Source organism: Mirounga angustirostris, unplaced genomic scaffold (genome assembly GCF_029215605.1).
Source record: "Mirounga angustirostris isolate CCGP_5_RB_7025 unplaced genomic scaffold, mMirAng1.0.hap1 SCAF_9, whole genome shotgun sequence".
Taxonomy (NCBI): Eukaryota; Metazoa; Chordata; class Mammalia; order Carnivora; family Phocidae; genus Mirounga; species Mirounga angustirostris.
In genome coordinates, this window is record NW_026991717.1 from 80,474,014 (window position 1) to 80,501,312 (window position 27,299).

Here is a 27,299-nt window from a genome sequence, read left to right on the forward strand (position 1 = left end):
ATCAGAAGAGGAAATGATTATGGAGAGCTGGTTTGGAGGCTGCCACGGAAGAAAGGGATTTAGGTAAGTGGGGAGGAGGCTGGGGATAGACTTCCACTTTTCTTAACTGTAAAGTGGAGATAGTACTTACCTCATAGGATTGTTGTAAGGATTCAGTGAAAGACAGTATCTGTAAAGTATCTTCTGCATGCAGTCCTGCATGACAGAAAATTTAACTCCTATTGTGTTATTCCTCTAGAGTGAATATAAGTGGTTTATTCTGTCATCTTTTAAATTTTTCCTTCCCAGATGTCTGACTACTTCTTTAACTCAGAGATCATACATTGTTTTCATCTTAAATATCAACTGGTTACCTGGAACATAATGTGGAAAAAAATCTGAATCCATACCTGGTTTCAGCAGGAAAGAATGTGATCAGTTAGTGATTAATTAATGATCATTTAATGATGCCAAGGCAGGTATAAAGTGGGCTGGAGGCCAGGAATGGTGGTATATGGTTTGTGGAAGTTAAAGGATGTAAATCATGTATTTATCATCTTTACCTAAAGTTCCATTTTCACCTACTTTTTTCTAGCTTTCATTTGTTCCTGTTAAACTTCACAATATAAATTAGCAAGTTTTCAGAAGTAGGATATCAAGTTTATTCTCTATACTTCCAGTTAGTCAGTAAGTATTTGCTGAGTGATTAACTAAAGGAAGAAAATTTTAGCCCCTTAGTAGACAAGAGTCTAAGATACCACCCCTGCTCTAAAATATCCCTTATATAGTCTCCCATTTATAGTCTTTTTTTGTTTGTTTTGAGAGAGAGAGAGAGAAAGCATGCATGGGTATGCGAGCAGGGACAGGGGACAGAGGGAGAGGGAATCTTACAGGCTCCACACCCCATATGGCACTCTATCTCACAACCCTGAGATCATGACCTGAGCCGAAATCAAAAGTCAGAGGCTTAACTGACCGAGCCACCCAGGTGCCCCTCCCATTTATATTCTACTGAGTAGATTCCATTTAAAAATATTGTATCTTCTGCAAAGCTTAAGCTCTCAGAGTTGTTTACTTGTTTCGGGTTCTTTTCCTAATGGAAACCACCACATGAGAAAATGAGTTTTGATTAAGGAAGGGATGAGTTGGAAAAGAAAGGGACAGTTTCTTTTCTTGGGAAAGAGGTTGGAAGGATACCTGGGGGGCGTCTGGATGGCTCAGTTGTTAAGCATCTGCCTTCGGCTCAGGTCATGATCCAGGGGTCCTGGGATCGAGCCCTGCATCGGGCTCCCTGCTCCATGGGAAGCCTGCTTCTCCCTCTCCCACTCCCCCTGCTTGTGTTCCCTGTCTCGCTATCTCTCTGTCAAATAAATAAATAAAATCTTTAAAAAAAAAAAAAAAAAGAAGGATACCTGGATAGCTTTCAGTTTTGAGATGGGTGGATGCCTGGGGTGAGATAGTAAGGTTCCAAGGTGGTACAAAAAGGGAAAGATAAATGAAATTTATTTTGTTTTGTTTTATTTTATTATTTTATTTTATTTTGGGGGGATTTATTTTTTTTAATTTAAATTCAATTAATATATACTGTATTACTGGTTTCAGAGGTAGAGGTCATTGATTCATTAGTCTTTTTTTTTTTTTTTTGTAAGATTTTATGTATTTATTTGTCAGAGAAAGAGAGAGACAGAGAGCAAACACAAGCAGGGGGAGAGGCAGGCAGAGGGAGAAGCAGGTTCTCTGCTGAGCAAAGAGCCCGATGCAGGACTCCATCCCGGGACCCTGGGATTATGACCTGAGCCAAAAGCAGATGCTTAACCAGCTGAGCCACCCAGTCGTCCCTCATCAGTCTTATATAATACCCAGTGCTCATTACATCGTATGCCCTCCTTAATGTCCATCACCCAGTTACCACATCCCCCCACCCCTCTCTCCTCCAGCAACCCTCAGTTTGTTTCCTATGATTAAGAGTCTCTTACGGTTTGTCTCCTCTGATTTCATCTTGTTTTACTTTTTCCTCTCTTCCCCTATGATCCTCTTTTTTGTTTCTTAAATTCCACATATCAATGAGATGATATGATAATTGTCTTTCTCTGATTGACTTATTTCGCTTAGCATAGTACCCTCTACGTTCCATCTACGTTGTTGCAAATGGCAAGATTTCATTTTTTTGATGGCTGAGTAGTATTCCATTGTATATACATATACCACATCTTCTTTATCCATAATGAAAAATTTTAAAAATATTTATTTATTTTAGAGAGAGAGAATGGGGGAGAGGCAGAGGAAGAGGGAGAGAATCCTCAAGCAGACTCCCCACTGAGCATGTAGCCCAACATAGGGCTCAATCCCAGGATCCTGATATCATGACCTGAGCCGAAAACAAGAGCTGGTTGTTTAACTGACTGAGCCACCCAGGTGTCCCGATAAAAGAAATTTTAATATTAAAAGTGATAGGTATAAAATTGGAAAAACACTGAAGAATTTTCTTTAGTCTTTCTACTCTCTTCTCTAATGTTCTAGATCCCCTTCCTTTCCACTTCTGGATGCAGTATTATTATACTGCCTTTAGGTTGTCCAGGTTGGCATTTGAGTTTTGATCCATTCCATCTACTCTCTAAATCCTTTTCTTCCAGTATAAAGTAGGGTATTCTAAACCTTCTCTGGGTACTAACTTGGTGGAACTACTTTGTCAAATCCAACCACTTGAAGTTCTCCTGAAAGAATAGGATGCAACTTCTTTCTTGAATCTGATTTCTCATGAGAAAGGATCTTGATTTTAGAAAGAAAAGAAGGAATAGGAAAGTAGTTGGTGAGAAAGTGAAATTGTAAACTTTGTACTGGGTGTCCTTTCCTACTTTGTGAAGGTTTTTGTACCTTTGAATGTCTTGTCATGAATATGTGGATAAAAGATTGTTTTTATAAGACTATTTTCTTTATCTACTTTATGTTTAAGTATTCTTTAAAATTCATGAAATGAGGGTGCATATTCTCTGTCCTCATTTAAAAAAGGATTTAATGCTTCTATTGTGTGATTTCAACTTATAATTTTTTTAGACATATATTCCTGAACCTTGGTGTTCAGCTGTATTTAAAACTCTTTTATTTTTGGAACCAGGGAACAGAGTAGAAGGTACAGAGATTTTTCAGACTTATTGCTAATACCAAGTTAAGTGGGAATGTCTACTATTTAGGTGATTCATGAACAGTGGGATTCCTACAAAAAAATCTGATTCTAGATGAGAGTTTATCCTTGGAACATTTAACAATTTGAACTTTAATAGGAAGATTTAAAGCAGCTTTTCTTATGCCTATTTCCTTTTTGCCTAGCTCTTCAGTTTGATATGATCACAATGTCTTTTCTAGCTTGACAGTTAATTTATGATATAAAAGTAGTCCCTAAATCTGTTTGAAATCCACCAGTGACATACAGTCCATTAATTAAATTCACACCTGTTAGCAATGATAGAACTTTGTTGTAATAGAGTGAGGAGGATGAGGCATAGTGTCATTCATTCTGTGAATGGCATTATGGCAATTGAAATGGTTTGACTTGGAGTAAGAATCTTTTGTGCTTCAATATATGAGCTATCAAGAAGATAGGAGGAAGTAGGAAATAATGATCTGTATCATGATAACTTCAGCTAATGGTGGTCTCTTCAAAAAGCTGTTACAGGATAGTGGATTCCAAAGTTTCAATGTAAACTTTCAACCACTAGTACTTTGTTAGTTTTTCTATTAAGTTTATGTGTAGAAATTGCTGTACACATTTTTTAAAAATAAAATTTTAGGGCAAATAAACTAATTTGTACCTGTAATCATGAGTTGTTGTTCAGAGTTTTTCTCTACTAATTTAAAAGTATGGTTTCAGTCTGTGCCATCATTCAATTCTGATAATTTTACTAATTAAGGTAAAATGCTTTTAGGCATTATTAATTTTGTTTACTAATATGCTGGAGAAGATAAAGAAGAATGTTCCTCCAACTTTCTTTTTAATGTATATGCTGTACATGTTTAGGACTCTCAGTGTACATTTTTCCCTGTTGAATTCTGAAGAAATGCATTTAACATGATGAATCTGCTCACATTTCTGGCTTCAGTTTACAACTTATAATTCACTAAACTGCAAGAAGTATTTAAAGTACACATTTTCCCTGGATTGGGATTTAGCATACTGATAAAGTAGATTAAAGATTATTCATATATGGTATTAGAGATTTTGGTTTCCAATTTTGTGAAAAGGCTTTGGACTGTCCCAGTGTCTTAGTTTGTTTGGGCTGCTATACCAAAAATACCCTAGGCTGGGTGGCTTAAACCACAAACGTTTATTTCTCACATTTTTGGAGGCTGGAAAGTTCAAGATCAAGGTGCTAGCAGCTCTGGTATCTGGTGAAGACCTGCTTACTGGTTCATAGACAGCTGTCTTCTCACTCTGCCCTCTCATGGCAGACAGGGCAAGAGAGCTCTCCATAAGTATCTTTTATAAGGGTACTAAGCCCATTCACAAGAGCTCTGCCCTCATGACCTAATCACTCTACTAATACCATCACTTTGGGGGTTAGGATTTCAACATATAAATTTTGGTGGGAATACAACATTCAGTTCATAACACATAGTTTAAATTTCCAATTTTAGTTTGAACTTAAAGCCATGTTTTGAAGACTCAAACTACTTAGATCATCTATTTCAAATGGAGGATTAGGTGAATAGATGATATCCACATTCTCCTATTTTATTTTGCTGTAATCTTTTCCATGTTACACTAAAAACAAGTGCAGTGCCATTGCTATTGCAGGTTTTAGCCAATCCACTAAAACAAGAAAAAGAAGTAAAGGTTATTAATAGTGGAAAGAAAAAGGCAAAATATGGTTGTCCACCTAGAAAATTTAAAGGAAATGATCAGAGAACTATTTGAAAAATAGAGTTCTGGAAGATACCAGAGGGGATATAAGATCACTAAAAATCAGTAGCTTTCTACTTCTCATACTGGCAATATGGCAAACTAGATATTCAGAAAAACTCTCCTGGAATAGCATACCTTAAAATATTACATGGAGTGTTAACAAAAACTACTTTTCAGTATATGTCTGAGATAGTAGGAAAGGAAGGGAATTTCTTAGAATTCAGAAATAACAAAGTGTGACCCAACTGGTGTAAGTGGGCACTGGAATTGATATTTACCTAGGTGCTATCTGCTAATCCTTGGTGGTTTAGGGACAATATTTTACAGGACTATGTATGAAGGAGTGGAGACAAAGTTTGGCATCTAAGGTGGGAGGAAGGTTCAGTGGAGAATCACCATGTAAGAGCTGGGCACCCTAAGGATGCCATCCTTAAGTGACCAATGAAATAAATTTTCCCTACATTAGTGGTTGTTGGGGATATGTGTTGGATTTGTCCTGCGCTCTGGGTAGAGTGGGGACAAAAAAAAAGGGCACATAAAAGATTAGGCACAACTGAAGAGAAAATTAAGTGGAATATAGATGCAAATAAAGTACTCAGAATATAGTACATAGAGAAGAACTGAAAAGCATATGAACGTTTGAGAGACATGGAGGATAGCAGAAGGTTCAACATAGGTCTCATTATTGTTCTCGAAAGAGATAATGGAGAAACTAACAGAGGCAATATTTAAGGAGATAGATAATGGCCGAGAATTTTCTAAGATAGAACTAAAATTCAGGAAAACAAAGAGTTGGATTGGGAGGAACATTGATTGGATTTGAAACAATCAAAGAGGAAGGACATAGAAGTATTGCTTAACTTTATACTTTAAATATGTTTTTTATTTTTTTAAAAGATTTTTATTTATTTATTTATTTGACAGAGAGAGACAGCGAGAGAGGGAACACAAGCAGGGGGGTAGTGGGAGAGGGAGAAGCAGACTCCCTGCAGAGCAGGGAGCCCAATTTGGGGCTCGATCCCAGGACCCTGGGATCATGACCTGAGCTGAAGGCAGATACTTAACAACTAAGCCACCCAGGCGCCCAAATATGTTTTTTAAAAAATACGAGATAATCATTATAAGAGTAGAAATGGACTATATGATTTCTATTCTAAAAGAGGGAAAAATGTAATGAAGGGAAGAATCTAAAAAAAGTAAGACTACTAAAAAAAAGTGAAGCAAAGAGAAAGTACAAAGTAGAATGGTAGATATGAGTACAAACATATCAGCAATATAAGTATAAATATTTCACAACTTACCAGTTAAAGCATAATATTGAGTCAAGAGAAAACAAAAAATAAAACCAAGACCCAGATAGGTTAAAGCTATTTACAAGAGATATTACCTAAAACATAAAAATATACATAGGTTAAATGTTAAAGGGTTGAAAAACATAAATCAGGCAAAATGAAAGTAGGTATCGTTATGTTAATATTAGACAAAAGAGACTTTAAAGCAAAAGTATTACTGAAGGTAAAGAATTACTACCGATAAACAAGCCTGACCTTAATGGCCATAAATAGAATATTCTTTTCAAGCACACCTAGAACATTTACAAAAATTGATAATGGAATAGGCCATGAAGCAAGTTTCAGTGAATTTAAAAGATTGGTATCATTCAGACTACACTCTTTAACTACCGCACAACTAATTTAGAAGTTTATAACAAAATGATAACTAAAAACATCTATGCATTTGGAAATTAAAAGCAATTTCTAAATAAGCCATGGTTGAAAGGAAAAATAATGAAAATGAAAACTTGTGGGATAAAGCTAAAATAATATTTAGAGATAAATAGTCTTCAGTATTTATATTTACGAAAGAAGAAAGACTGAAAATAAATGAGCTGTTTTACTTATGAAGTTAGAACAATGCAGTAAACCCAAAGAAAGTAGAAGGAAGGAAGTGATTAAGAGCAAAAGTTAATGAACTTGAAAACAAAGATACAGTAAAGAACCAATAGAACCAAAAATTGGTTTTTTGAAGACTAATAAATTAGATAATGCCTGGCAAGGTAGAATTAAAAAGCAAAGGGAGAGAAGACCTATAAATATATTGGAAATAAAAAAAGAGACTTGATAGGAATAACCATGGGTTTCAGATATGAAAAGATGTTTGGACAACTTTATCTAATACATTTGAAAATTTTGTTGAGATGGGAAATCTCTAGAAAAGTGTATATCACTAAACCAGATTGAGGAAGGAATAGAACATCTAGATTATTCCATACCTACTAAAGAAATGGAATCAGTAGTTAAAAATCTTACCATGGAAATAGCAAGCCAATATTCAAGAAATAATTCCAATCTTATATACAAATTCATTCATGGAATAGAAAAATATATAATACTTCCCAATTTAGTTTATGAGGCTAGTAAAACCTTAGTAGGATAGAATTTCTGAAAAGGGAAAATTATAGATCAGTCTCCTTAATTAACATATGTAAAAAATCTTAAGCAAATATTAGGAAGCCATTTAGCATTGTATAAAATAACTGTATGGTGATTAAATTGGGTTTAATCCAGGGAAGCAAGTTTGGTTCGACATTAGAAAAAAAATTTTTTTTTTTTTAAAGATTTTATTTATTTATTTGACAGAGAGAGACATAGTGAGAGAGGGAACACAAGCAGCGAGAAGTGGGAGAGGGAGTAGCAGGCTTCCCGCGGAGCAGGGAGCCCGATGTGGAACTCGATCCTAGGACTCTGGGACCATGACCTGAGCTGAAGGCAATTGCTTAACGACTGAGCCACCCAGGCGCCCCAGAAAAAAAAATTTGTTAATATAACTTACCAATTTAGTAGGTTAAAGGAGAAAAAGTATATGATAATTCAGAAAGAGGCTGGGAAGGCATTCTGTAAATCCAAATAACCATTTATATCAATACTCTTCTTGAACTGGGATTAAAAGGGAATTTTATTTAACCTGATTTATAAAAAATACATAGCAAGAATCATACTGTGAACTGTTAAAAGCATTTCATTTAAAATTAGGAATGAGACAAGGATCCTGGTATCACAGCTTTTATTTAACATTGTATAGGCACTCCTAATCTGTAAATAAATCCAAACACACATAGTAACACTCATGAATGAGGAATTGAATAGAAGAAGCAAATTGTTATTATTTGTAGAAAATACCATTATTAATATAGAAAATTAAAAAAAACTCTAAATTATGAAAATGAATAAGGGAGTTTAGCAGGGTGGCTAGATATAAGAATAATATATGAGAAAATTAAATTTCTATATACTAGCAATAATGAGTTAGAAAATGCAGTTTCAAAAAAGATACAAATAGCTTAAGAAATACAGGGCACCTGGGGACAAATCTAACAAAAAGTGTACAAATTTTATGTGAAAAAAATTCTAAAACTTTATTGAAAGATTTTAAAGAGGTATATAAATGGAAAAACAAGATGTTCATGGATAGGAATACAGAATTTTATAAAAAATGACAATTTTTTCTAATGGTCTCACAAATTTAGTCAAACTTCTATTTGTGGGAAGTGACCAAGTTGAATATACAATTTATAAAGATAAGCAAAGGACTGTGAATAGGTAAGACACTCCTGAAGAGAGAGAACCAGGTAGGGGATTTACTCTGTCAGAGGGCAGAACTTACTGTAGGTATAGCACATACCCTGTTTGGTTTTGGCTCGAGGATGGATAAATTAGTGGAACTGAATGAAAGGAGAGCCCAGAAACAGACTTACACATATATGGAAACCTGATTTATGATGAAGCTGGCATAGTAGATTATTGATGGTAGGACAATTTATTATCCACATGGAAATAAAATGGATCCTTACATGCTACACAGAAATTAATTTCAGATGGTTTAAGGACTTAAATGTGAAATGTAAAACTATAAAGGGTTCAGAAGAGAATATAAGAAAATATCTCAATGACAATATATTAGGGAAGGCTTTCTTCAACAAGAAAAAGGATAAACCATAAAGGAAAAAATTAATTTATTTGATTACATAAAAATAAGAACTTCTAGGGGTGCCTGGCTGGCTCAGTCAGTAGAGCATGTGACTATTGATCTTAGGGCTGTAAATTTGAGCCCCACATTAGGTATAGAGATTACGTAAAAATAAAAAAAAATAAAAACACATTAAAAAGTATAAAAAATATAAAAAATGTATTAAAAAAGTAAGAACTTCTGTTATTCTAAAGACACTATAAATTTATAGAGTTCAGCAGAGGCTTGTTCAAGATAATGAACTTGAATGCCTTGTGCATTTGATTAATGTATTTGATAGTTACACAACTGGAAAATAGTTTAGGAACAAATTACTAGGAAATGCATAGAAAATGAAGGAAACACATAAATGCACCACAAAGATTTCCTTACCACCAATTCAGGGAGGCAAAGGAAAAATAATCATATTGTATGCTACATTGCTCAGCTGTTAGTAACCTTTACATGATTATCTAATAAAAATGGTGATATAATTACATTGAGAGGTTGAGTGAATGAAAGTGTGCCTGTGTTCATGAAAAAGAACTATGTCCTATAATATTTTATGAGATAACTGAAAACTGTGAAACTTTGGATAAGGTTCACAGATTAATTAATCAAACTGTATCAATGTTAATTTCCAGGTTGTGGTAATTGTACTATGGTTATGTAAGATGTTAACATTATGGAAAGCTAGGTAAAGGGTATATGAGGAGTCTGTACTATTTTTGCAACTTTCTATAAGCCTAAGACTAATTCAAAATAAGAAGTTAAAAAAAATCAGTTGAGTTGAGAGTTGTTGGCTCTGGGGAGTAAGAAATGGGAGAGGGTTGTAGGATATTGATTTTCAGTAACCATTTTATAGTAAAACTTGACTATTTTTAAAAAAATATTTTATTTGAACTCAATTTAGGTAACATATACTGTATTATTATTATTTGTGGGGTTTTTTTTTTTTTGATGGTAGCCATCCTAATAGGTATGAGGTGGTTCTTAACTGTAATTTTGATATACATTTCCCTAGTGATCAGTGATGTTGAACATTTTTCCATGTGCTTTTTGGCCATTTGTATATCTTCCTTGAAGAAATGTCTCTTCACTTCCTTTGCTGACTTTTGAATTAGGTTTGTTTTTTTGTTGTTGAGTTTTAAGATTTAATATGTTCTGGATATGAATTCTTATAAGATATATGATTTACAGATGTTTTCTCTCATTTTGGGGCTTGCTTTTTTACTTATTGATATTGTCTTTGATGAGCAACATTTAAAAATTTTCATTAGTCCAGGGATGCCTTGGTGGCTCAGTTGGTTAAGCGTCTGCCTTCGGCTCGGGTCATAATCCCAGGAATCATGATTCCAGAGTCCTGGGATCGAGTCCCGCATCGGGCTCCTTGCTCACTAGGTAGCCTGCTTTTCCCTCTGCTTGCTGCTCCCCCTGCTTGTGCTTTCTCTCTCTCTCTCATTCTGACAAATAAATAAATTAAAAAAAAATCTTTAAATAAAAAAATTTTTTTTCTCATTAAGTCCAATTTGTCTATTACTTTTGTTGCCTTTGTTGATGTCATACCCAAGAAATCATTGCTAAATCCAATGACGTGAGGCTTTTGCTCTATGTTTTCTTCTAAGAATCTTACAGTTTTAGCTCTTACATTTAGGTCTTTGATCCATTTTGACTTAATTTTTATATATGTAAGGGTCTAAATTTGTTCTTTTGCATGTGGATATCCAGTTTTCTCAGTACCAGTTGTTGAAAAGACTGTCCTTTCCCCATCGAATGATCTTGGCTTCCCATCAAAAACCATTTGACTGGATATGTGATGGTTTTATTTCTAGGCTCTCTATTCTATTCCATTGGTCTTTTTATCTGTCTTCATGCCAGTATCTCACTGATTTGCTTACTGTAGCTTTGTAATAAATTTTGAAATCAGGAGGTGTGAATCCTCCAGCTTTGTTCTTCTTTTCTAGATTGATTTGCCTATTTGGGATTCCTTCAGATTCCATATGAATTTTAGGATGGAATTTTTTATTTCTGCAAAAAATGTCACTGGAATTTTGATAAGGTTGTATTGCATCAGTAGATTGCTTTGGGCAGTATTGACAATATATATTAAGTCTTCCAGTCAATGAACATGATACATGTTTCCTTTTATTTATGTCATCTTTGATTTTTTCAGCAGTGTTTTGAGGTTTTCATTGTACAAGTCCTTCACCTCATTGGTGACGTTAATTCCTAAGTATTTAAATCTTTTTGATGCTGTTGTAAGTGGGAATGTTTTTATAATTTTCTTCTCAGATTATTGTTTGTGTATAGAGATGCAATGGATTTTTATGTGTTGACTTTGTATCCTGATCTTAAGGGTTGTCTATATATAAGATCATATCATCTGTGAAAAGAGAAACTGACTTTTTCCTTTCCAGTTTTGATGCTGTTCGTTTATTTTTCCTGTCTAATTGCTCTGGCTCTTTTGGTATTATGCTGAGTAAAAGAAGTGGGCATCCTTGTCTTGTTCCTGATCTTAGAGGAAAAACATTCAGTCTTTTACCATTGAGTATGATGTTTGCTGTGGGTTTTTCCTATATTGCTTTTATTATGTTGAGATACAAAATAGAGTTTTTCTACTCTTGGGTTTTTTATACTTTACAAATTCTTCAAGTAAGGAAAAAAGAAATACAGAGAACTTACTAGATGCATGTGTGCATATTTGTATGTGTACTTGTCATGTATATGTATACTAGATAAACCTAAGTATGTAATTTATATGTCTATATATCAATAAAATGGCTGGATAAATTTACCTAATGAGGCTATTTTTTAGAGACACTTGAAAATTATAGATGGATTGTTGCTTTTTTTTTTTAAGATTTTATTTGAGAGAGAGGGAGATAGCAAGAGGAGCATGGGCAGTGGGGGGGAGCAGCAGAGGGAGAGGGAGAAGCAGGCTTCCTGCTTAACAGGGAGTCTGACACTGGGTTTGATCCCAGGACCCTGGGATCATGACCTCAGCCAAAGGCAGATGGTTAACCAACTGAGCCACCCAGATACCCCTAGATGGATTGTTTCTTAATAAAACTGTATTCCAACTATTTATAGATGTGCGCCTATGGGAAGTATTGGTTGTATGCTTGGTATAATGTTTAAACTGTTGCAGATTGAGGTAAATCAGTTGAAAGGTAAAGAGCAGCAGTATGAGTAGCCATTTGTGTTTTTTTTTTTTTTAAAGATTTTATTTTTTTGACAGAGACACAGCGAGAGAGGGAATACAGGCAGGGGGAGTGGGGAGAGGGAGAAGCAGGCTTCCCACGGAGCAGGGAGCCCGATGCAGGGCTCGATCCCAGGACCCCGAGATCATGACCTGAGCCGAAGGCAGATGCTTAACAACTGAGCCACCCAGGGGCCCCAGCCATTTGTATTTTTAATTTGACACTTTTTTTTGGTTAATTTGATACTTTTTGATAAGAAAATATGTATGTTTATATATTCTAAAAGAGTTTTTTTGTTTTTTTGTTTTTTAAATTTCAGGCAACCTAATGAGGCCTCTTTTGAATTATGGTATTGCTTGGTAAGTATATCTTTTTTACTTTATGCTACTTTTCAGAATAATATTGATTAATGTATGTAAATTCGTTATATTTTTGGTTTATTGTTGCAGTATGTCTATGGGCTTCCTGGTTGAAGAGACTGCACCAGTTGTTTGGAGAGGCCTTATGGTAATGTCAGCTATTGAAAAACTGTTGAGGCAGGTAAGAAAATTGCATTGAGTATCATTTTATTATTGGCACACTATGGTTAATGCATTTGCTGATTGGAGAGTTGTTAAAATTTGCAGTCAGGTTTGAGATGTTTTGTAAAAGAATCCAGCTGATAGACTGAATATATAATGAGTTCTGTGGTGCCAAGACCAATTTCACTGGTCTGTGATTTAATCTTCCCCATTACTTATGAGTACTAAAAATCCTAATGTCTTATTTTATATTGTTCTTTTGCTTTGTTGAGTCTGTAGTGAGATGAAGAAATCTATTTTATAAGTAATCTGCCTTCTTTAAATTTATGGTTAATCTCATTATGGCCAATATTGAATTGTAAGGGCAGTGTAGAAGTTCTTGGATATATAAAAAAATTACATAAATCATGCGCATTTTAAAATTGCTCTAGAACAAAATGAAATTTTATTTTATTTTGAGTACATCTGGCTCTATATTTATGTATGTAATATCTGTCCAATCAACTTAAATTTATCCTTGAGGATGAGGACAGTTGATTGGATAATCTAAAAATATCAGATGAGCTGTATGTTATTTATAGAAATAATTTTAATTTTTTTCTAGGACCTGTGAATTTACAGTTAATTATGTCCTAGGTAAATACCATAAATAATTTGGATTTTTTCCACCATTTACAGCAATTACCCCTTATGTATTCAGATTTCACTTTAGGTCAGGCATCATGCCACAGGTTGATAATTCTAATCATAGATATTTCTATATTCATTTCTTTTTTTTTTTTTTTTTTTTTTTTTTTAAGATTTTATTTATTTATTTGAGACAGAGAGCATGAGAGGGAGGAGGGTCAGAGGGAGAAGCAGACTCCCTGCCGAGCAGGGAGCCCGACGCGGGACTCGATCCCGGGACTCCAGGATCATGACCTGAGCCGAAGGCAGTCGCTCAACCGACTGAGCCACCCAGGCGCCCTCTATATTCATTTCTATTTGCAGGAGTTGGTAGATGAAATATGTCTTGAACTCTGAAACTCTTCTTTTTTTCATTGTCACATCTTGTGTTCCTTCTGCTTGAGTTCTTTTTTTTTTTTTTTTTAATATTTTATTTATTTGACAGAGAGAGACACAGCGAGAGAGGGAACACAAGCAGGGGGAGTGAGAGAGGGAGAAGCAGGCCCCCTACAGAGCAGGGAGCCCGATGCAGGCCTTGATTCCAGGACCCTGGGATCATGACCTGAGCCAAAGGCAGACGCCTAACGACTGAGCCACCCAGGCGCCCCCTTCTGCTTAAGTTCTAATAAATGTGCTCTTTGATCTCTGGTCCCAGCATCCACCTGCTTTCCTAGTGCATTCAAGCCTCTCAGCTGCATTTCCTCCCCTTTTACACTCAGATCTCATAGTTAGCTATTTCAGTTATTCTCCCAACAATACCCCTTCTTTACCGATTCCTTTGTGATCTTGATCTTTATTCTTTATTTGTGTGGATTAATCCAGCCTTTTTTTTTTTTAAAGGAAATTCTAAAACAGTCTTTATTCTGTTTATATTTAAAGTTAGAGTCAATAGAAATTTAGAAACACCAAAAGGAGAATTCTGATTTTGTCATCAGAGTATTTTAAGTACTCATTTTCCCCCTCTGTTAGTGTTGTAATTCTCAACAGAAACTGATTCAGATTTTCTCCTAAGCCTTATGGATGGCCACAAGAAGATGGAAATACTTCTGCTTTCCACAGTGATCAGAGACTTAGAAACCCAAGTCAGTGATATTAGACACAGAGATTTAGCTAAGTGTTGGTGCTCCCCTCTCAGGGATGCAGGATCATGCCTTTAAGTGTCCTTTTTGAGTATTAAGTTCCATTTAAGCCTTAGATTGCAACAAGTGATGAAAACATCTCTGCAAAGGAACCCCTGAATGTGGAATAGAAGAGACCCAGTGTGCACATACCCTCAGGAGAGGGGCAAAGGGAATGTTCCATGGGAGAAGTGAGAGTCAACCTGACAATGCAAATTAATTAGGCTGCAAAAAATTGCACCTGAAATTCAAACTTAGATTTAGTAACTGCTTTTGTAAATGAAGAAAACTTTATGAGACCAGAGGTGAAAGATCAAGTCTGAAGGAACCAGAATACATTGTTTTTTCATTCTGTGAGGAATTGGGGAAGAGAAGAGGGGCAGGATCCCATTTCATATTCTCAGTCAATATCCCTCCATAACCCTGCCTCTTTTATCTACTGCTGAATACTGTCAGAGAATATAGAATACTTGTGTTAATTGCTGGCATTACACATTTTTGATTTCTGAATTCAGCTACACTCTCATCACTTCAGTCATCTGACATTATTCATGTTCTTCTCAGCATTCATCAGATGCTAAGTTTAAAAAATATTTATGGAATTTGGTAGTCTGGTTGAGAAACTAGTGGAGATTTGGAGATTTGGCTCTCTGACACATAAATCATATAAAAGTCAGTTTACTTTGATAAGTGCTGACAGTACATTTTTAGCAAACATGCTACAAAATATCAGGATGAAAGATGGGGTGAGAAAATGGCTCCATAACTTATTGGGATACTCTAGGTATCCTCTAAGGCCTCTAAGATATTAGGACATTAGACTACATATTTACCTTACAGTCTTTTGAAAAGTTACCGTTATCATTTGTGCATTTTAATTGGAGCTGAAAAGCTCATGTTTTTGGACTAAGCTGTGACCTGTACTGATCATGTCAACTGCTATTGCTTTAGAAAGCAGACCAGTTTTTGGTAAGTTTAACATCCTTTGTGAAAATTTAGTAGCTGGATAGATGCTCTGTACAGCAGTGGGTTGTGGAGGCTACCTGATTCATTGGCTGATGAAAAAAATTGAATTATATATATATGTATATATATATATGACTGTACAGTGTACAAATCATAAGTGTACAGATAGATGGATAATCCCAAAGTGAAAATACCTATATAATTTTTCAGGACATGATAAATAGAATGCTAGTGTTCCAGAAGTTTCTTTCATGTCTCTTCCTATAGAATACTATATTTCCAGAAGTTTCTTTCATGTCTCTTCCTAGTTGCTGTTTTTGGGGGGAGAAGATAAATACTTGTGGTCAGTCTGCCATCTGAACTGAAAGTCTGGTTTAAAGTTCTTTTCCCCCTCTCTCTTATGATATATATATATATTTTTAAGATTTTATTTATTTATTTGACAGAGAGAGAGACAGTGAGAGCGGGAGCACAAGCAGGAGGAGTAGGAGAGGGAGTAGCAGGCTCCCCCACAAGCAGGGAGCCCGATGTGGGGCTCGATCCCAGGATGCTGGGATCATGACCTGAGCCGAAGGCAGACGCCTAACAACTGAGCCACCAGGCACCCTCTTACGATATTTTATTGAGTTAAAGTTATACTTACTATGGGATGCAGAGATCTTACATGTATGGTTCAGTAATTTTTGATAAATGTATATACCTGTATAATCACACCTCAATCAAGATAGAGAACATTTCCATCCCCCTACAACATTTCCCTGGGCTTCCTTCTCTTCACTCCCCTGCTGTTAGGCCATCACAGTTGTGATTTCTAGTGTCATAAATGAGTTCTGTTTTGTCCTTATACTTCATATAAATGGAACCCTACAGACTGTATAGCCTTTTGTATCTGGTTTCTTTCTCTTAGCTTAATGCTTTTGAACATCATCCTGTTGTTGCCTATATCAGTAGTTGAGTCCTTTTTATTGCTGAATTGTATTCCATCACATGAATGTAATCAAATACTGTTTGTTCTTCTGTTGATGGACATTTGGGTAGACACCAGTTTTTGGCTATTATGAATAATGCTTCTATAAATACTTGTACAAGTTTCCTAAGGGTTTCGGTTGCTTTACATCTTGTCAGTATTTGGTGTTGCCAGTCTCTTCACTAGTGGCTATAAAATGGTATCTTCTTAGTGTTTTAGTTCGTGCTTCTCTGATGATTAATGATGTTTAGCCCCTTTTCATGTGCATATTAGATATCATTGTATCTTCCTTTATGATGAAGTGTCTGTTCAAGTCTTTTACTCATTTTTTTTATTGGCTCAGTTTTCTTCTTGTAATTGAGTTGCAAGAGTTTTAATATATTGTGGCTGTGAGTCCATTGTCAGATATATGTATTGGGAATATTTCTCCCAGTCTGTGGCTTGCCTTTTGATTAACTGATGTTTTAAATTTTCATGAAATCCCAATTTATCAAAAAAAAATTTTTTTTTAATGCTGAATGCTTTTTGTGTCCTAAGAAATCTTTGCCTATTTACCCCAAGGTTATAAAGATACATATTTTTTCTCAAAGCTTTATAGCTTTGGCTTGCACATCATGATTTAAATTTTGTGTGGGAAATGAGATAAGGGTTTATATTTTTTCACAGTCGTGGTATAATAGCAAATATATTTGTTCTTTGTCCTTCGGTCCTGGTACAAAGCTCCTAAGACCCTTGGAATTTTCTGATGATAGGAGTATCTTTTGTAACTCACGAGGAGCCCCTTTTTGAGCACACCTGAATTCATGTTAGTAAGGTGACTTAGGTTAGGGTCCCTGGATAGTCTCAGGATAGGGCTGATCACCAGAAAGACCAATTGTTTAGAGGGTTAGGACTTTCAGCCCCACCCACTGACCTCTGGGAAGGGGAAGGGGAAGGAGGGTGGGTTGCAGATTAAGCTCTGTGAAAACTCTTGATGAGCTTCTGGGTTGGTGAGTGTATCCACATCCTGGTGGGTTGTGTAAACCTAGTTTCGTAGGGACAGAAGCTCCTATGCTAAGGGCCTTTTTGGACCTTTCCCTTTGTATCTCTTCATCTGGCTATTTATCTGTATCCTTTCTAATACCCTTTATGATAAACTAGTAAACATAAGTAAATGTTTGTCTGAGTTCTGTGAGCCACTCTAGCAAATTAATCAAACCTGAAGGAGGGGGTCATGGAAACCTCTGATTTATAGCTGGTCAGTCCAGATGCACAGGTAACAACCTGAACTTGTGATTGGTATCTGAAGTGGGAGTAGTCTAGTGGGACTGAGCCCTTAATTAACCTGTGGAATCTAATGCTGTAACCAGGTTGTTAATGTCAGAGTCGTGGGAAAACACATAGTGGTTTATCTAGTTGTTCTAGCACCATTTGTTTAAAAGACTTCCTTTTCCCGTTGAATTGACTTGATACCTTAAATGAAAGTCAGTTGAGTATATGTGTATGGGTTTATCTCTGGATACTCTATTGTGTTCCATCTATCTTTTTTAAGCCTTACAGTAAAACCATACTACCTGATAATTGTAGCCATGGAGAAGGTTTAAAGTCAGAAAGTATGAGTCTTCCAACTTTGTTTTTTTCCCAAGATTGTTTTAGTTACACTGGGTTCTTTTCCATTTCTGTATAAATTTTAGTTTCAGCTTGTCAATTTGTACAGAAAAGCATGTTGGTATTTTCATTAGGATGGTATTGAATGTAGGGTGGCTGGTATTGAATGTATAGGTCAGTATTTTGTGAATCAAGATCCTGACAAAATTGAGGCTTCTAATCCATGAGCATGGTATGTTTCTATATTTACTTAGATTTTCTTTAATTTCTTGGAGTAATATATAGTTTTTAGTGTATTGGTCTTGTACTTTTGTTAGATTTATTCTAAGTATTTTATGTTCTGAGATGATTTTGGAATTGTATTTTGTATTTAATTTCAAATTGTTTACTGTTAGGACAGAATATACACTTTATTTGCACATGATTAGGTTGTCTGTAAGTAAAATAGCTTCAGTGCTTCCTTTCCAATCTATTTCTTTCATTTCATTTTCTCGTTTACTTATTGCACTAACTAGTAGTAAAGATGAGAGCAGACATCCTTGTCTTCATCTGGATTTGTAGGGTAGGGTAACAATAAGTATTTCATCCTTAAGAATGATAGTAGTAGGTTTTCACTGATGCCCTCTGTCCTCCCTGTTTCTTTGTTTGCTAAGAGTTTTTATTGTGGATGGGCACTGAGTTTTTTTCAAATGCTTTTTCCTCCCCATTTATCGAAATGATGATGTGGTTTTTCTCTTTTATTTTATGGATGGTGTGATTTACATTGATTTTCTGTGTTAGACCAACCTTGCATTCCTGGGATAGATTCTTCTTGGTCATAATATTTAATTATAATAAGTAATATTGTAATTCAATATATTGCTAGATTAAATTTGCTAATACTTTATTAAGTTTTAGATCAGTATTTATGAGGAATATTAATGTTAATAGTTCAATGTTAATTAATATTAATAGTTTCTAATTTGTTTTTCCTGTAATGTCTTTTTCTGGTATTGTAGGGGTCTATCTTGGTCTTGTAAAATGAGTTTGGAAGTACTTCCCTCCTCTTCTCTTTTGTGAAAGTGTTGCTGTAAAATTATTAGATTAAGTGTAATGTTTGTATTTGGTGGAATTTATCAAGGAAATCTGGGGCTGGAGTGTTTGTTTTCTTCTCCTTGGTTAGGAGAAGGTTTTTGAGGATTAATTCTAGTCAGACTTACAATTCATCTTGTTTCAGTTTCATTGTGTTTTATAGGAGTTTATTATTTCACTTGAGTTGTAGAATATATACATAAGGTTCTTCGTAATATTGCCTACAACCTTTTATTATTTATTTATTATTTATTTAGCCTACTACCTTTTAAAATAGAATATGAGATGCAATGTATATGAGATGGGAGTGTTTCCTCTTTATTCCTAATTTTGGTAATTTGGTTTTTTTTCTCTATTGATTTATCTTGCCAAGGTTTATCAATTTTATTAATTTTTCCCAAGAATAAAATTTTGGCCTTTTAAATGTTCTCTGTTTTATGTTTATTTCCTATGTCATTGTCTTCTGCTGTTACTATTTTCTTCCTTTTTAAAATTTCAGGCTTAATTTGGTCTTCTTTTTTCTACCTTCTGAAGTTAGAAACTTAGATAACTCATTTTAAACATTTCTTGTTTTTTAGTATAAATAGTTATGATTGTAAATTATCTTTAGTCATTTCTTAGAATCCTGTAAATTCTGATATGTTGTGTTTTCATTGTCATTCAGTTTAAAATAAATAATTTCTAATTTCCTTTTTTTATTTTTGTAGTGTGTTATTTAATTTTCCTAACATTTGGGGATCTTTTTAATAACTTACTGATATTTATTTCTAGTGTAATTTTGTTTTTGTTAGAGAATTTACTCTGTAAAATGTCAATCTTTTAAAATTTTTTAAGACTTTATGGACTAGCATGTGGTCCATCTTTGTGATTGTTCCATATGCTTTTAGAAAGAAATTGTATTTTGCAGCTGTTGTGATTAATATTCTGTAAATACCATTTAGGTCAAGTCAACAGTATTGTTCAACTGATTAATAGCTTTATTGACTTCTTACCTAATTACTCAGACCTACTGAGAGAGGATTGTTAAAATCTCCAACTATGATTGTGGATTTTCTCTAATTTGGTTTTTACTTCATGTATTTTGAATCTCTAAACACACATTTAGACTTGTTATATCTTCCTGGTGAATTGACCTTTTTATTGTTGTGAAGTGTTTCTCTTTTTTTTTTTTTTTTAAAGATTTTATTTATTTATTTGACAGAGAGATAGAGAGAGAGAACAGGTAGGCAGAGAGGCAGGCAGAGGGAGACGGAGAGGCAGGCTCCCCGCCGAGCAGGGAGCGCGATGCAGGGCTCGATCCCGGGGACCCTGGGATCATGACCTGAGCCGAAGGCAGCCGCTTAACCGACTGAGCCACCCAGGCGCCCCTGAAGTGTTTCTCTTTATCTCTGATAAACTCTCATCTTTATCTGATGCTAATATAGCGACATTAATTTTCTTACACATACTGTTTCCATAGAATATCTTTTTTATTCTTTTACTTTTAACCTTATGTTTCATTATATTTATTTTATTTAATTTATTTTTTTTAAGATTTTATTTATTTGATAGAATGAGACAGCGAGAGAGTATGAGAGGGGGGAGGGTCAGAGGGAGAAGCAGACTCTCCGCTGAGCAGGGAGCCCGATGTGGGACTCGATCCTGGGACTCCAGGATCAATACCTGAGCTGAAGGCAGTCGCTTAACTGACTGAACTACCCAGGTGCCCTGTTTCATTATATTTATTTATTTATTTTATTTATTTATTTTTTAAAAGATTTTATTTATTTATTTGAGAGAGAGAATGAGATAGAGCATGAGAGGGGGTAGGGTCAGAGGGAGAAGCAGACTCCACGCTGAGCAGGGAGCCCGATGCAGGACTCGATCCCAGGACTCCAGGATCATGACCTGAGCTGAAGGCAGTTGCTTAACCAACTGAGTCACCCAGGCGCCCGTTTCATTATATTTAAAGTGGATATTTTGTAGTGTCTTGATATATTATCCAGCCTGATAATCTTTGGCTTTTAATTAGAGTGCTTAGTCCATTTACACTTACTGTAATTATTGATATGGTTAGTTTTAAGTCTACCATTTTAATTTTTTTCTCATTTGTTTCATCTATTTTTTTCTTCCTGTTTTTTTCATATATTCTTTTGGATAAATGAAATATTTCTTTAATTCTATTTGAATTCTTCTATTGGCCTTTTAAAAAAGATTTATTTATTTTATCTATTTATTTATTTATATTTAAAGACTTTTTTATTTAATTGACAGAGAGAGAGAGAGACAGTGAGAGAGGGAACACAAGTAGGGGGAGTGGGAGAGGGAGAAGCAGGCTTCCTGTGGAGCAGGGAGCCCGATGCGGGGCTCCATCCCCGGACCCTGGGATCATGACCTGAGCTGAAGGCAGATGCTTAACCAACTGAGTCACCCAGGCGCCCCTATTTATCTATTTTAGAGAGAGAGAGAGAGAGTGCATGTGTGTGCATGTGTGTGCAGGGAGTGGGGGGAGGGGCAGAGGGCGAGGGAGAGAGAGAATCTCCAGCAGACTCCCTCCTGAGTGGGGAGCCCAACTTGGGGCTCGATCCCACAACCCTGATATCATGACCTGAGTTGGATGCTTAACTGACTGAGCCACCCAGCTGCCCTACTTCTATTGACTTTTCAGCCATACCTCTTCATATTATTATTTTGTGGCTACTTTAGGGATTATAATAAACTTTCTTAAGTTTTCACATTCTTTTTAAGGTTTATATTGTGTTACTTCATATAAAATATTTTTGAAGGTATTTTGTTTAGTTTATTTTTATTTTTATTTTTATTTTTTTTTTATTTTTTTTTATTTTTTTAAAGATTTTATTTATTTATTTGAGACAGAGAGAATGAGAGACAGAGAGCAGGAGAGGGAGGAGGGTCAGAGGGAGAAGCAGACTCCCTGCCGAGCAGGGAGCCCGATGCGGGACTCGATCCAGGGACTCCAGGATCATGACCTGAGCCGAAGGCAGTCGCCTAACCAACTGAGCCACCCAGGCGCCCAGAGTTTATTTTTATTTTAATTGCAGTGTAGTTAACATACAATGTTACATTAGTTTCTGGAGTAAAATACAGTGATTCAAAAATTCTGTACTTTCCTCAGTGCTCATCAAGATAGTACACTCTTAATCCCCATCACCTATTTGTCTCTCTTTTGTTTCCCTTTGTTCATTTGTTTTGGTTGTTAAATTCTACATGTGAATGAAATCATACGGTATTTGTCTTTCTCTGACTGACTTTGCTTAGCATTTTACTCTCCATCTCCATCCATGTTGTTGCAAATGGCAAGATTTCATTCTTTTCTGTAACTGAATAATATTCCATTGTGTGTGTGTATATGTGTGTGTGTGTGTGTATACACACTACATCTTTATCCATTCATCTATCGATGGACAGTTGGGCTGCTTCCATAATTTGGCTGTTGTAAGTAATGCTGCAATAAACATAGGCGTGCATATCCTTTCGAATTAGTGTTTTCATATTCTGTGGGTAAATATCCAGTAGTGCAATTACTAAATCATATGGTAATTCTATTTTTAAGTTTTTGAGGAAACTCCATACTGTTTTCCATGGTGGCTATACCAGTTTGCATTCTCACCAATATTGCATGAGGGTTTCTTATTTTCACACCCCTGCCAACACTTGTTTCTTGTGTTCTTGATTTTAGCCATTCTTACAAGTGTGAGATGATAGCTCATTGTGGTTCTGATTTGCATTTCCCTGATGATGAGTGATGTTGAGTGTCTTTTCGTGTGTCTGTGGTCATCTGCATGTCTTCTTTGGAGAAATGTCTGTTCATGTCTTCTGCCCATTTTTTCATTGGGTTATTTGTTTTTTTGGTGTTGAGTAATATAAGTTCTTATTTATTTATTTATTTATTTATTTATTTATTTATTTATTTATTTATTTATTTATTTATTTATTTATTATGTTAATCACCATACATGGTCACATTTGACTCTGAAACTTGGGCTTTTAATCACTAGAGTCAACTACATATTCAGAGGAAGAAATTACACGAAGTCATAGAGTTACATTCCAAAACATCCTCATTCATGCATTCATTCATTTACAACAGATACATCTGTGATTGCTTACTCTATGCATACCACCATGCTAAGTGTTGCAAGTGTTCTGTTGAGTCAGTCATTTTCTATGTGATTCATACTCCTGTGGTGCTTAAAACCAATGGGAGAAACAAATATCAAGTAATCACGATAGTATTTATGTACAGATTGAGGTAAATGCTTACAGTAAAAACAACAGTTTTATTTTTTTTTAATTTTATTATGTTATGTTAATTGCCATACATTACGTCATTAGTTTTTGATGTAGTGTTCCATGAGTCATTATTTGCATATAACACCCAGTGCTCCATGCAGAACGGACCCTCTTTAATACTGATCACCAGGCTAACCCATCCTCCCACTCCCCTCCCCTCTAGAACCCTCGGTTTGTTTTTTCAGAGTCCATCATCTCATGGTTCAGCTCCCCCTCCGATTCCCCCCCTCATTCTTCCCTTCCTGCTATCTTCTTCTTCTTCTTCTTTTTTTAACATATGATGTATTATTTGTTTCAGAGGTACAGATCTGTGATTCACCAGTCTTGCACAATTCACAGCGCTCACCATAGCACATACCCTCCCCAGTGTCTTTCATCCAGCCGCCCCATCCCTCTCACCCCCCACCACTCCAGCAATCCTCAGTTTGTTTCCTGAGATTAAGAATCCCTCATATCAGTGAGGTCATATGATACATGTCTTTCTCTGATTGACTTATTTCGCTCAGCATAACACCCTCCAGTTCCATCCACATCATTGCAAATGGCAAGATTTCATTCCTTTTGATGGCTGCATAATATTCCATTGTATATATATATACCATATCTTCTTTATCCATTCATCTCTCGATGGACATCTTGGCTCTTCCCACAGTTTGGCTATTGTGGACATTGCTGCTATAAACATCGGGGTGCACGTACCCCTTTGGATCCGTACTTTTGTATCTTTGGGGTAAATACCCAGTAGTGCTCTATTTTCAACTTTTTGAGGAACCTCTATACTGTTTTCCAGGGTGGCTGCACCAGCTTGCATTCCCACCAACAGTGTAGGAGGGTTCCCCTTTCTCCGCATCCCTGCCAACATCTGTCATTTCCTGACTTGTTAATTTTAGCCATTCTGACTGGTGTGAGGTGGTATCTCACTGAGGTTTTGATTTGTATTTCCCTGATGCCGAGTGATGTTGAGCATTTTATAAGTTCTTTATATATTTTGGATACTAATTCTTTTTCAGGTAGGTCATTTGCAAATATCTTTTCCCATTCAGTATGTTGTCTTTTAGTGTTGTTGTTTCCTTTGTTATGCAGAAGCTGCTTTTTAAAAAAGATTTTATTTATTTATCTGAGAGAGAGAGAGAGCAGACAGTGCAGAGAGAGTATGAGCAGGGGGAGGCACAGAGTGAAAAGCAGACTCCCCACTGAGTGGGAGCCTGATGTGGGGCTCAATCCTAGGACCCTGAGATCATGACCTGAGCCACAGGCAGTTGCTTAACCAACTGAGCCACCCAGGAACCACTGTTGTGTAGAAGCTTTCTATTTTGATGTAGTCCCAATAGTTTGTTTTTGCTTTTATTTCCATTGCTTTAGGGGACCTATCTAGAAAAAAGTTGCTATGGCTGATGTCAGAGAAATTACTGCCTGAGCTCTCTTCGTGGATTTTTATAATTTCAGGTCTCATGTTTAGATCGTTAATCTATTTTGAATTTATTTTTGTGTATGGTGTAAGAAAATGGTCTAGTTCCATTCTTTTGCATGTAGCTGTCCTGTTTTCCCAGCACCATTTGTTGAAGAGACTTTTTTCTCATTGCATATTCTTACTTCCTTTGTTGAATATTAATTCACCATATAACTTTGGGTTTATTTCTGGGCTTTCTATTCTGGTCTCTTGATCTATGTGTCTTTTTTTGTGCCATCACCATACTGTTCTGATTACACAGCTTTGAAGTATAACTGGAAATCTGAAATCGTGATGCCTCTAGCTTTGTTTTTCCTTTTCAAGAGTGCTTTGGCTATTCAAGGTCTTTTGTGATTCCTTACAAATTTTAGGATAATTTGTTCTGGTTCTGTGAAAAATGCTGTTGATATTTTAATAGGGATTACATCAATCTGTAGATTGCTTTGAGAAGTATGGACATTTTAATAATATTAATTCTTCCAATCCATGAGCATAGAATATCTTTCCATTTTGTTTGTTGTCTTAATTTCTTTCATCAGTATTTTGAGAGGATAGGTCTCTTAACCTCATTGGTTTATTTATTCCTAGGTATTTTATTATTTTTGGTGCAATTGTAAATGGGATTGCTTTGTAAATTTCTGTTACTTCATTATTAGTGTATAGAAATGGAATGGATTTCTGTACATCAATTTTGTATCCTGTGACCTTACTGAATTCATTTATCAGTTCTGGTAGTTTTTTGGTGGAGTCTTTCTTTGGGGTTTTCTGTATAGAGTTTCATGCCATCTGCAAATAATGAAAGTCTTACTTCTTCCTTACCAATCTGGATGCCTTTTATTTTTTTCTCTTGTCTGATTGCTGTGGCTAGGACTTCCAGTACTGTGTTGAGTGAAAGTGGTGAGAATGGACATTCTTATCTTGTCCCTGACCTTGGGAAAAGCTCTCAGTTTTTCCCTATTGAGTATGATGTTAGTTGTGGGTTTTTCATATATGGCCTTTATAATGTTGAGGTATGTTCCTTCTAAACCTACTTTGTTTTGAGGGTTTTTGTCATGAATGGATATTGTATTTTGTCAAATGCTTTTTCTGCATCTATTGAAATGATCATATGATTTTTATTCTTTCTGTTGCTGATGTGATATATCACATTGATTGGTTTGCAAATATTGATCCATGCATTATGGGAATAAATCCCACTTGATCGTGGTGTACTTCATGTAAAATTAATTATCTTACAACAGTATAGTTTTCTTCACCACCTCCCATCCTTTGTGTATTGTTGTAAAGTATTTTATATATTTTATCTTATTTTTTATTTTTAGAGAGAGAGAGCGGGGAAGGGAGGGGCAGAGGGAGAGGGTGAGAGAGAATCCCAAGCAGGCTCCACACTAGGTGTGTGGCTTCATCTCATGACCCTGAGATCATGACCTGAGCCCAACTTAAGAGTCAGACGCTTAACCACCTGAGCTACCTTAGGCATCCCTATTGTGATGTATTTTAAATATATGTACATTATAGGGGCACCTGGGTGGCTCAGTCAGTTTAGTGGCACCTTCGGCTCAGGTCATGATCCCAGGGTCCTGGGATCGAGCCCTGCATCAGGCTCCCCACTCAGCAGGGAGTCTGCTTCTCCCTTTGCCCCTCCTCTGCTCCTCCCCCCCCCCAAATAAATAAATAAATAAATAAATAAATAAAATCTTAAAAAAAATAAATATATGTGCATTATAAATCTCACAATACAGTGTTACTGGTTTATTTAAATAGTCATTCTTTAAAGAAACTAAGAAACCAGTCTATTTTAATTACCCATAATTTGCTATATCTGTGCTTTCCATTTCTTTAGATCCGAGTTTCATTTGTCACTTTTCTTTATCCTGAACAACTTTGTTTAGTCTCTTATTGTGTGGGTCTGCTGGTGAAGAATTTTCTCAACTTTCATTTATTGCACGTCTTTATTTTCTTTTTGTACTTTCACTGCAATATAGAATTGTGTTGGCATTTTTTTCTTCAATTCTTTAAAGCTGCTGTTCCATTGTCTTCTGCCTTTCATTGTTTCCAGTGAGAAATCTGCCATCATTTTTATAATTTTTCCCTGTGATTAGTATCTTTTTGTTCTGGCAGCTTCCATAATTTTCTTTATTTTTCTGAGGCTTTTTCTCTGTATACAACTTAAATGTTGATGTTCTCCAGAAATAGGTCTATAGCTCAGTAGTTAAGGGCATGGACTCTGGAGCCACATCTGCCTGAATCCAACCTCAGTGGCACATCTAATTAGCTGTATGTTCCTTGGGCAAAACCTCTCTGAGCTATAGTTTCCTTACGTATATAATGGGGCTTATGGCACTTAAATTGTTGTGAAGATTAAATGAGTTAGTATGTGTAATATGCTTAAAAAGCATATTAAGTAACTATAAGTGTGCCCTGTTTCTATTGTATTTTATCAATCATAACACAAATTAGGTTGTTTTTGTATGGTTTAACATTAATCAGGATGCATCTTATAAGAGATGGCTTCTTAGAATTGCTTTATTCCCGGCTTTGTCAGATTCTTTCCCAGTGGTTTTTGTGTTTCTCCA

At 35.6% G+C, this 27,299-nt stretch overlaps 1 protein-coding gene across 5 annotated transcripts in view; it reads left to right on the forward strand.

The window, feature by feature from the left end:
• Positions 1 to 27,299, forward strand: part of NUBPL (NUBP iron-sulfur cluster assembly factor, mitochondrial) — a 283,831-nt gene that overhangs the window by 63,561 nt on the left and 192,971 nt on the right. For all 5 annotated transcript variants that reach the window (XM_064570929.1, XM_064570930.1, XM_064570928.1 and 2 more), the window contains exons 5-6: positions 12,404 to 12,443; positions 12,534 to 12,624. In XM_064570929.1, coding sequence (XP_064426999.1) covers positions 12,404 to 12,443; positions 12,534 to 12,624 — 131 coding nt within the window. The remainder of the gene's footprint in view (positions 1 to 12,403; positions 12,444 to 12,533; positions 12,625 to 27,299) is intronic.